Source organism: Phyllostomus hastatus, unplaced genomic scaffold (genome assembly GCF_019186645.2).
Source record: "Phyllostomus hastatus isolate PE091 unplaced genomic scaffold, TTU_PhHast_1.1 phas_scaffold_21, whole genome shotgun sequence".
NCBI lineage: Eukaryota > Metazoa > Chordata > Mammalia > Chiroptera > Phyllostomidae > Phyllostomus > Phyllostomus hastatus.
In genome coordinates, this window is record NW_025334017.1 from 682,775 (window position 1) to 695,109 (window position 12,335).

Below are 12,335 nucleotides of genomic sequence, written 5' to 3' on the forward strand. Positions count from 1 at the left end.
CAGCTAAGGTCTATGTTGAATAATGTGATTTCACAAAACAGCATTCTGGCCAATGATCAACACCTGATAGGAAATTTTTCACCTATTCAGCGTTCCATTTTAAAGCTACTATTTTGACCAATATTAAAAAATTTAAACTCCATATGCCTACAATTTCCATAAGTATTAACTTAGCAAACAGGTCATTTTTATGTTGCCATTTATTAAATTGAAAGAAAAACATGTTACCTTCTGATTTTTACCTAAAAAGAGATTTAATTCAATTCTTTGATTCCTCCCTATTTGAAAATTACATTTTCTTCCTCAGACTGGATGGCACTGAGGTGACTTCCCTTTTTAAAGGAAAGCCTCATGGAATTTTAGTAAACCCCACCTCTGAGAAAATGTGAGAGAAAAATCTAAGATAAAAGTTCTGTTCAAGGTAAGAAGATTCCAGTTTCAAATATTTCATTCCAACAACTGTTAGGCCAGCTCTTCCGTCATTGACTAGTAAACTAATTGCTGAAAGCAAATAACAGTGCCCTTATTATACACTTTTACACAGACTGCTTTATGTCCAAATATATGCATATAGAACACTTGTACAAATTAGTGTTAAGAGTTAAAAATGCCCATCTACAAATGTCCTTTCTTCATTTTGAGATCGATAGAATTGTTTTCAAAACTGGAAATCTAAACATCCTGACTACACATTAAAAATGTGTTATGTCAGAATAAAAGTATGTTCTGGAAAACTTCAGAACTGATCTTCTTATAAAAAGCAAACATAAATTTAGAGTGCTTTTGCTATTGCTTAACCCTGTAGTTAGATTTAAAAGGAAACTACTGAATATTAAATTCAGGCATTTACTAGATAGTGTTGATTTCCACTAGCCAAATAGCCCTAACAAACCAACAGGTGAATCAGGTTTCTCAGGTCCTTGTCTATTAGGAATCTGAAACATTTTCAATTAAAGCCTTCATTTTTCCTGTAGACTTCAACATGTGTGGCCGAAACAACACTGTTTCTGAAGTAGCCTTGGGTGCAGACTTTGAAATTCCTTTTTCAGCCTCATCTTGGCTATCACTTCGATACTGGTAAGCAAATTTCTTTTTCAGAGTCTCTGCTTTGAGGGCAGCAGGGTCAGTAGCATCCACGGGTTTGGGCTTTATATCTTGTTCTGACATTTTTACTGACCGAAGTTTTACACTGTTCATGTCTTTAAGGATCTCTAGCATATTTGGTATATCAGGTTTCTTGGGGCTGTGCTTATCCAGCGTCTTTCCAGCACAGGCTTTTTTCTCTCTGCACTCTCTCATCAGGTCAATAGCAGATGTACTTTGGTGGAGCGTTGAGGGAGGGAGGGGTGGCGGAGGATGCTGTGGTGGTGGTGACGGCAGTGGGACAGAGGGCGGTACTGCAGTAAGATTTTGCTGTTCTTGCAGGGTCACAATTTTGGCAATCTGAGCTCTGAGAGCAGCAAGTTCATCTTCAAGAGCACAGATCTTCTGCAGTGCTTCCTCATTCGCCAGTGGTGTCTTCAGTTGAGGCTCTTCTGGAGACAGGTTTGGTAAGGGAAACTGCCTGCTTGGGGGCTTCTCAAAGAAGGGAAGGTCATCCTGAAAGGGCTACCTTGACCTGACCTCTGTCCTTCGTCTTGTAGAGCAGTCTCCTTCTTCTTTGGCTATCCACTCAACATCAGCAAAAGATGCCACTGAATCCTCTCCTGGGTAATGGGGGCTCCATTCTGTTGTCGGGCTGGTAAACTGAAACTGAACTCTTGGACACTGGGTCAGAGATAAATTAGTACCAATTTTCCTTACGATACTTCGAGATGAACCATATGGCTTCCTAGACCAAAGTACCGATTCCATTTTTACTCCAACCTGTTGAATAACCATCCTAATTAGGTGCTTAATCCAGCAAAGCATTTAGATGGCAGTCTCTCCAAACTTGCATTTCAAGTACTTCAGGCATACAAGGAGCACATGGTCCATAAAATATACTCGGCCGCGAGGCGTCTTCCTCAGCTACCCCAGCTTCCATCTTGGCCTAAACATTATTTTTTAAAATACAGCACTTTATTAGCCACATGAATATGCCTGGTATCTTCTATATGTAGAAAGACCCTGAGCTGTGGAGACCAATCAGAATCCTTCACGTATCAATGTTGACTTTGAGCACACTACAACTTCTCTAGCCCTTGGCATCTCCATATCTCAAAAGAATAATAATTCCTTCCTCTAATTAATTGTTACGAATAATTAAATTACATGATTTAATGTGATGCCTGATACAGTGTTTGGTATATAACTGATACTCATTAATTAGATTTTCCCTGTAAAGAAAAAGAAAAATTTGACTTAATCTCTTCAGGAATAGAATTTCTTAGAACTGTAGGAAAGTACAAGGAATTTGATAAAAAAGAAATGGCACCAGGTTTTTCCCCTATATATTAGTGGGGCAACTAGAAAGTGCTTTCTTTTTAAATTAACTGCTAATTAAATATATGATTATGTTCAAACTCAAAGTTACATCTTGTATCATATTTTAAAGAATTAACCCAATTTGTGCCTTGATTTAGAAAGAAGAATGAGTCCTAAGCAGACTGAGACTGTGCAGACTTGTGCTCAGACAGTAAATATTTTTGGCTTTGGAGACCATAAGATCTCTGTCACAACTGCTCAACTCTGTTATTGTAGCATGAAGACAGCCAGATACAATATGAATGAGAATGATTGTATTCCAATAAAACTTTATTTACAAAAATAAGTACAGGTTGCATCTGAACTGTTGAAGGTAGTTTGCCAACCCCTCATGTTATAAATTGTATGTTTGTGTCCTCAAATTCATGTTGAAACATAATCCTCAATGTGCTAGCATTTGGAGGTAAACCTTGGAAAGATGATTATTTCATCATGGCAAAAGCCTTTTCAGATGGGACTAGTGCCCTTAAAAAAGACAACTCAGAGAGCTCCCTTGCCCCATCCTCCAAGTAATAATGCAAGAAAATGGCTGTTCATGAACTAAGAGGTGAGCCCTCATGACACACCAAATCTACCAGCATCTTGATCAATGACTTCCCAGCCTGCAGGACCGTGAAAAGTAAATTTTTATTGTCTATAAACAAAGAAATAAATAAATTTTATATTAATACTAAAACTATTATTAAAGTGTGCATGATTTTAAGTTACATTTTAATATCATTGTAAGCCTTTTAGAGGGTAGCAAACAGGTTTAATATCTTTTAAAAACTCAATCAAATATTATTTCTGCCAACATATTCATTACAACAAAATCATATTAAATCTTAAATTAAGCACTCAATAATACCTTTTTTTTAAAGATTTTATTTATTTATTTATTTATTTATTTAGAGAGGGAAGGGAGGGAGAAAGAGAGAGAGAGAAACATCAATGTGTGGTTGCTAGGGATCATGGCCTGCAACCCAGGCATGTACCCTGACTGGGAATCTAACCTGTGACACTTTGGTTCGCAGCCCGTGCTCAATCCACTGAGCTATGCCAGCCAGGGCAATAATTACCTTTTTTAAAGAGCTACTGCTTAAGTTTCCAAATCTCACATTAAAAATTAAACAGTTTAAATTTAAAATACATTTTCAAATGTGAAATTTTTACACAAAGTACCACCCAATTACCCCTACAAATGGCACACCCAAAGGGTGATCCTGGCAGGCACTAAACCCTGCTGTAGCAAATAAAACAAATTTTCACCATCAACATTTTATGACACATGCTGATAGCAACATTAAAAACTTATTTTTAAAGCGTTGTTGTCTCTAACATATGGATTATCACAATGTTCCTAAAGCTTGTTTGTTTGTTTTATAATATACTGAATATAAGATACAAACTCGATATACTCAGCTTTGAAATTTATAGAAAAATAAAATTAGCAGACTACTGAAAGTAGATGTATGACATAGTTGCTAACAGTTCCTTATTCCCCTTGCCTGTGTGGGTGTTTCTGTTAAAACCCCCTGATAATTAGCCTGAAAGCAGGGGCCAATCACAGGATGGAATCCAAACAGCTGGCTGTGTATTGATGTGTACAGTGTACTCAACATTTTCCCACATAATGTGGGAATCCCATAGGAAAACGTCTCAGCCTGGAAATGTTTCATGAATCATTCTCTCATCTCAGCTCTACCACACCCCCAAGAAATCTTGCTGTTAGTAAAGTGCTATTGCAACAAAGAGAAGAGAGGCATGACCTCTGCTGGACAGTGGGGTCCAAGTCAAACTGAGAGGCATTGTTGTCCCTTTAGTCCTGAGCCCAGTTTGAATTGTGAAATTTTGAAAGAGGCTCAACTTGGCAGGTAGTCACTCTAGAACTCTACCATTTTGAAAAAAAAAAAGATTCTATAATCTGATGATAAAAGGCACAGGCACTGTGTTTATGGGATCTGGAGCAGAGTGTGTAAGTCTCATTTAGGGTGTCCCCTCTCAGGCACATTATGATAGGGGCCTTCCCTATCCCTGTTCCTTCGCTGGTGGAAGCCATCCTGTCTAAACAGGTCCCCAGAGCACCTTTATTCACAGAAAATTCCCAGGGTGCTTTCCCCTGATAATCAATTTACTTCAGGTTTTGATGGAGGTTTGAGGAAGGGAAAAAATTAATTTTTCTCTTAATTTCTTCCATGAAAACCATTTTTTCACCATTCTACTAACTCCCAATTTGACATCTGATCAGAATAATTTCTTTACCTAGTCTGACCATTAATTATATTCTGTTCTTTCTACTTTGTTTTCTACTGTTAAAAATGTTGATTTTCAGTATTAAGAGCAAAGGGGGAAAACAATTTCATTTTAGAATGTAAAGGTAGATACAAAGCCAATTTTAAGCCTAAATAGGACCCTTGTCCCTATTGTCTGACAGTGTAGGCCATACCACACAAGTCCCAGTGCTTCATGCAACAACTGTTCCAGTCTCATTGACAAATATTGATGCAGCACCAGGAAACATGGGCAATTTCAAGGCCAGCTCTGAGCATGGTCCTGAGTGCCTGCCGATGAGTACATTAATCTCTAAGATGCACCAAGGTGACACTATAGGAAAGTAAGAAGCAGTAGTAATAAATTTCACTGTGTCAGGAGAGAACCTATTTCTTTTGTGACTCTCTGTGACCCCTTTGTTTCTCCAACCAGCCTGCAAGGAGTTGATTCAGACATTGAATTGATTAATAATAGTTAAATTTTTAAGTTGCTTTTGTAAAGTTATCAACTTGGGAACTTCCACCAAATTCTACTTTAAACCATCTTTTTGCAATTACTCTTCTCAAAATATAAATCAGAATCTTCCTAGGAAACACAGTGAAATAATGGAAAGGATACTGATATGAGAATGGAGTTCTAGTCCTTATTAACTGCCCAACTTTGGGCAAATAACCTAGTTTCTCTCTGTATAAAGTGAGGTATTAGAGGAGGCAGTGGGGCTTCCAGGCTTCTCACTAGGTGGCTCTGTACCACTTCCAACATATTTCCTGAGGTAATCATTAAAAGGACAATTTCAAGAACATTTTGGCAAATTTAGCAGATCAGAATCTTGGGGTATGGTCCTGGGATCTACATATTTAACAAGGTTTGTTGGTAGTATTTGTGCACATTAACACTTGCTCCACAAACTAGAGTTGAGGATTCTTTTAAAGGCTTCCCACATCCCCTGAAGTTTATTTTATTCTTCAGAATAGCTCCAGGTTTAATCCCTTCCCTACTTCCTTAAACTACCACTAGAATGTGCAAGTCCTAAAATAGAAACATGTCTTTTGGTTAAAAGAAGAATTAGCTGTTCATCTTGGTTGTAAGTAATCCTACGAGGTGTTAATAAAAAGGTTAATACTCAACTTTCTTCCTGTTGTAATGAGTAATATTGAAAAAGAAATACCTTTCATGGAAAATATAGACAGTGGTCCAAAGGTTTCATGTCAGAAAAAAATACATTTTCTTTAAGACAATCTTTTTGGAACTTATTTACTATAAATAGCCATAATGTTCTCCATCAGGTTTTTCCTCCTGAGAAAATCATGCTCTGTTCAATGCTCCGTAATGAAGTTCAGGACCACTCTAATATCCCCTACAATTGAGGGAGAAAGTGCATTATCAGAGGAATCAAATTTCAGAATGTGCCTGGAAAACCTGGAATATGTATTCCATGCTGCCCCCGTAGTCTCTGGTTCTGTGCCTCAGTTTTCCTAGTGGGAAAAACTTAACTGGCTGGGAGTTTTTTGGTCGAGATAAGGGAGCCTTACCTGATATCAGAGTTTCAAGGGGAAAACAGGTTTCTAGCCATAAAAATTCTAGGAAAACTTAAAATTCCTTATAAAACAGGGACATTTCCCTAAAGACTAAATCAAATCCTGTGAAGAAACTCCTGGTATAGGCTTGTTTCAGTGAGCAGTAGATAAGGAGGCATGGAGACAACCTCCCTCTGCAGATCTGCAGAGAAACACATTAGTCTCCTATGCTTATACGCTCTCACTCAGGTAAGAGATCCTCACCTTCACCCAGCCCCTCATTTTACTATTTAATTCAATTCAGTAAATATTTTACAGAGGCATCTTGAAACCCTTGCCATCTGTGGTAGACAGATTCCAGAAGTCCTCAAACCTCCACTTCCTGGATCTCACACTCTGTGCAATCCCTTCTCCCTAAGTATGCATAGGACCTGACACTTCCTTCAAACTAACAGAATATAGCAACAGTGATGGTATGTTACTTCTGTGGTTAAGATCCGTTATATAAGGCTCCATCTTACTAGCAGACTCACCCTAGAGACAGTCCTTGCAGGACTGATGAAATAAGCAACTGTGCTGAAGAAGCCCATGTTGCAAGGAGCTGAGGGCACATTTGGCTGACAGTTAACAGAACACAGAAGCTGTCAGTCCTACAACAAGAAACTGAATGTTACCAACAACCATTCTAGTTTGGACACAGCTCCTTCCCCAGTCAAGCCTCCAGAGACCGTCTACCTGACCAACAAAATTTTTACAGCCTTGAGAGATTCTACTTATATATTATCTATCTATCTATCTATCTATCTATCTATCTATCTATCTATCTATCTATATTATTTCTCAAGTACAGTTGTCTCTATTTTCCTGCCACCACTTTCCCCCACCCCAACCACCCCCACCTTGAACCCTCAAACCTTTTTCCCTTTGGCTTTGTCCATGGGCCCTTTATACATGTTCCTTGATGACCCTTCCTTTTCCTTACCCCATTATCCTCAATAACCCCTACCCTCTGGTTGTGTCAGTTTGTTCTTTATTTCAATATCTGTGGTTATATTTTGCTCCCTTGCTTGTTTTGTTGATTAGGTTCTACTTATAGGTGAGATCATATGGTATTTGCCTTTCACTGACTGGCTCATGTCACAGCATAATGTTCTCCATATCCATCCTTGCTGTTGTAAATGATAGGTGCTCCTTCTTTCTTTCTGCTGTGCAGGACTCCATTGTGTAAATGTACCACAGTTTTTTTATTCACTCCTTTACAGATGGGCACTTAGGTTGCTTCCAACACTTGGCTCTTGTAAACTGTGCTGTTATGAACATCAGGGTGCATAGGTTCTTTGGAATTGCTGTAGGAGTCTTAGGGCATAGTCCCAGCAGTGGAATTGCCGAGTCAAAATGCAGTTCCATTTTTAGTTTTTGGAGGAACTTCCATACTGTTTTCCACAGTGGCTGCACCAGTCTGCATTCCCACCAACAGTGCACTAGAGTTCCATTTTCTCCACAACCTTGCCAGCACTTTTTTGTTTTTGATTTGTATAAGATGGCCATTCTGACCAGTGTGAAGTGGTATCTCATTGTGGTTTTAATCTGCATCTCTCTGATAACTAGTGATGCTGAGCATCCTTTCTTATGTCTCTGGGACTTCTGTATGCCCTCTTTGGAGAAGTGTCTGTTCAGGTCCTTTGCTCATTTTTTAACTGGGTTGTTTGCCTTCCTGGAGTGGAGTCATGTGAGTTCTTTATACATTTTGGAGATCAAACCATTGCCAAGGTATTATTTGCAATTATATTTTCCCATATGGTTCCCTTTCCATTTTGTTGATGTTTTCTTTAGCCATGCAGAAGCTTTTTTTATCTTGATAAATTCCCATTTGTTTATTCTTTTCTTTATGTCCCTTGCTCTAGGGGATGTATTGGTGAAAATACTACTGCATGGAATATCTGAGATTTTCTGCCTATGTTCTTGTCTAAGAGTTTATGGTGGTGTGGCTTATGTTTAAGTCTTTTATTCATCTTGAGTTTATTTTTGTGGATGGTATAAATTGGTGATCAAATTTCATTTATTTGCATGTAGCTATCAAGATCTCCCAACAGCATTTGCTGAAGAGGCTATTTTCACTCCATTTTATGCTTCTGCCTCCCTTTGTCAAATATTAATTGACCATAGAGACATGGCTTTATTTCTGAGCTCTCTATTTTGTTCCATTGATCTATGTATCTGTTCTTATGCTAGTACCCAGGCTGTTTTGATTTCAGTGGCTTTGTAGTATGGTTTAATGTCAGGTATTGTGGTCCCTCCTACTTTGCTCTTCTTTCTCAAAATTGCTGCATCTATTTAGAGTCATTTATGGTTCCATACAAATTTTTGAAATGTTTGTTGTATATCTGTAAAATATGTCATCAGTATTTTAATAGGGTTAGCATTGAATCTATAAATTGCTTTGGGTAATATGAACATTTAGATAATGTTAATTTTTTCCAGTCCATGAGCACAATATATGCTTCCATTTGTTTGTGTCTTCTTTAGTTTCTTTCTCCAGTGTTGTATAGTTTTCTAAGTATAGGTCTTGTACCTCCTTGGTTAAGTTCATCCCTAGGTACTTTATTTTTCTTGTTACTATAGGAAATGGGATTTTTTTTTCCTGATTTCTGTTTCTGATATTTTGTTGTTAGTGTACAAAAATGTTTTCTGTTTCTGAATATTGACTTTGTGTCCCACTGTTTTGCCAAATTCACTTATTCAGTCGAATAGTTTATTGGTGGAATCTGTAGGATTTTCTATGTACACTATAATGTCATCTTCAAACAGTGACAGTTTCACTTCCTCCTCTCTGATTTGGGTGCCTTTTTTCTTTTTCTTGTCTGATTGCTGTGGCTAGAATGTCCAAAACTATTTTCTTTGCTTTTTTTTAAAGATTTTATTTATTTATTTTTTAGAGAGGGGAGGGAGGGAGAAAGAGAGAGAGAGAGAAACATCAATGTGCAGTTGCTGGGGGTCATGGCCTGCAACCCAGGCATGTACCCTGACTGGGAATTGAACCTGTGACACTTTGGTTCATAACCCACGCTCAATCCACTGAGCTACACCAGCCAGGGCTTCCAATACTATTTTCAATAGAAGTGGTGAAAGCGGACACCCTTGTCTTGTTCCTGATTTTAGTGGGGAAGCTTTTGGTTTTTCCCCATTGAGTCTGATGTTGGCTGTAGGTTTCTCCTATATGGCCTTTATTATTTTGAGATATGTTCCTTCTACTCCCACTTTGTTGAATGATTTTTTTATCATAAATGAGTGCTGTACCTTATCAAATGCTTTTTCCACATCTGTTGACATTATCATGTGATTTTTGTCTTTGCTTTTGTTTATGTAATGTACTACATTTATTGATTTGCAAATATTGTATCACCCTTGCATCCCTGGGATGAATCTCACTTGATTATGTTGTATGATCTTTTTAATGTATTGCTGGATGTGGTTTTCAATATATTGCTGATGATTTTAGTGTCCATGTTCACCAGTGATATTGGCTGTAGTCATCTTTCTTTGTTGTTTCTTTATCTGGTTTTAGGATTAGAATGATGTTGGCCTCATATAAAGAGTCTGGGAGTCTTCTCTCTTCTTGTTTGTTTGTTTGTTTGTTTGTTTGTTTTTTGAAATAGTCTGAAAAGGATGTTGGTTAGCTGCTCCTTACAATTTTATAAAATTCTCCTGTAAAATCATCCAGTCCAGGGCTTTTGTGTGCTGGGAGGGGTTTTTTTTAATCTATTTTTTTCATTACTGCTTCAATTTCACCAGCTTATCAGTCTGTTTATGCTTTCTGCTTCTTCTTGTTTCAGTTTTGGAAGATTATATTTTTCTAGAAATTTGGCCATTTCACCCAGGTTTTCAAATTTCTTGGCACATAGTTTTTCTTAGGAGTTTCTTACAATCCTTTGTATTTCTGTGGCATCAGTTGTAATTTCTCCTCTTTCATTTCTGATTTTATTTATTTGGGTCCTCTCCCATTTTTTTTGGATGAGTTTGGTTAAAGTCTTGTAGTTTTTGTTTATCTTTTCAAAGAACCAGCTCCTGGATTTGTGTATCCTTTGAATTGTTCTTTTAGTCTTTATGTCATTTAATTCTGCTCTGATCTTGATTATTTCCTTCCTTTTACTTACTCTTGGCTGTGTTTGTTCTTGTTCCTCCAGTTCTTGTAGATGTAAGTTTAGGTTGTTTATTCGAAATGTTTCTATTTTTTTTTTAGGTAGGCCTACATTTCTATGAACCTCCCTCTCAGGACTCATTTTGCTGTGCCCTATAGGTTGAAGAGAGAAAAAGTCACACAAGTCCAGGAAGTAGAGAGGGTCCCAATCAAGATGAACACAAGAAGCCCACTCCAAGACACATCATAATTAAAATGGCAAAATTCAAAGACAAAGAGAGAATCTTAAAGGCAGGAGAATCAGGAAGTAACAAAGAAGAGAGCCCCAATAAGGCTAACCGCTGACTTCTCAACAGAAACACTAAAAATCAAAAGGGAATGGCAAGAAATATTCCAAGTAATAAAAAGCAAAGGTCTGCAACCAAGAATACACTACACAGCAAAACTCTCAATTAAACTGGAAGGTTATATAAGGAGTTCCTGGACAAAAGAAGGCTGAAAGAATACACCTCCATGAATCCAGCATTGCAAGATATGCTAAAGGGATTGCTTTAAGAGGAAGAAAAAGAGTGAGTGAAAGCAGCAAACACAGGTACAAGGGAGGTAAAATGGCAATGAATAAGTACCTATCAATAATAACCTTAAATGTAAATGGATTAAATGCTCCAATCAAAAGACCTAGGGTACTTGAATGGATCAGAAAACATGACCCACACAAATGCTGCCTCCACAAGACCCACCTCAGAACAAAAGACCTACACAGACTGAAAGTGAAGGATTGAAAAAAATATTGCAAGCAAAGAGATGGGGGAAAAAGCAGGGATAGCAATACTCATATCAGACAAAATAGACTTCAAAACAAAGGCCATAAAAAGAGACACAGAAGGACACCTCATAATACTCAAGGGAAGAATCCATCAAGATGACATAATCATTGTAAACAAATATGTAACCAACATAGAAGCACCCAAATGTACAAGAAAAATCTTGCAGGACTTTTTGATAGAAAAGATATAGATAACAATGAAATTATACTAGGGGATTTTAATTCTCCACTGTCGACAATGGATGGATCTTCTAAACAAAATATCATCAAGGATATTGTGGAACTAAACAGTGCATTAGATCAAATGGACTTAATTGATATATACAGAACCTTTCATCCCAAACAAGGAAAAATACACATTTTTTTTCAAATTCACATGGAACATATTCAAAGACCACAATAGGACACAAAACAAGTCTCAACAAATTCAGGAACATTGAAATCATATTAAGCATTTTCTTGCACAACAGGGCCTGAAACTAGAAACCCACCTCAAGAAAAAAAACTCAAAAACATTCAATCTCATGGAGACTGAATAACATGCTATTAAACAATGAATGGGTTAAGAATGAGATCAAGGAAGAAATAAAAAACTTTCTGGACACAAATGAAAATGAAAACACAACAGCCTTGTGAGATTCTGAGCAGAGGGCCTGCTTAAGATAGACCAGGACTCCTGAGACCAGCAAAGACTGTGAGATAACAAATGTGTGTTGTTTTAAGCTGGTAAATTTGTGGGAATTTTTTATGTAGACTAGTAACCCTCTATCTTTAAAGTTTATTCATTGATTTTTTTTCATTATTCAATACATTAGGTTAGCCACCTAATACATTAAAAACTGGGCACTAAATGCCCAGTCATGCATAAACAAAAGATGCATGACTTTGTCATTTCAAATCTACCCATGGGACTAAGTACAAAGGAAGTGTGTGAGATCCCACAAGTGTACAGCTGAAGAGAACTGGGGCTCAGAAGAGGGTGGTTACTCTTCTTGTTAGCATGGCTGAGAAGTAGCATAAGGGAAGGATACAGGGGTTTGGAGACATTTTGGAAACACAGTAGAAACTGATTTCTTAAAGGGAGCTTGAATTGGTGAAATATGCAAAATAAATAGTTTTATTTCTCTAGTTTCTGAGT

The 12,335-nt window shown here is 37.4% G+C and overlaps 1 protein-coding gene across 1 annotated transcript; it reads right to left on the reverse strand.

The window, feature by feature from the left end:
* Positions 1–854: 854 nt before the first annotated feature.
* LOC123833321 (mitochondrial fission regulator 1-like) lies at positions 855–1,911 on the reverse strand. The gene is given in 1 exon segment (XM_045861463.1): positions 855–1,911. A coding segment is annotated over 1 exon segment (984 nt). The 3' UTR covers positions 855–927.
* Positions 1,912–12,335: the final 10,424 nt, after the last annotated feature.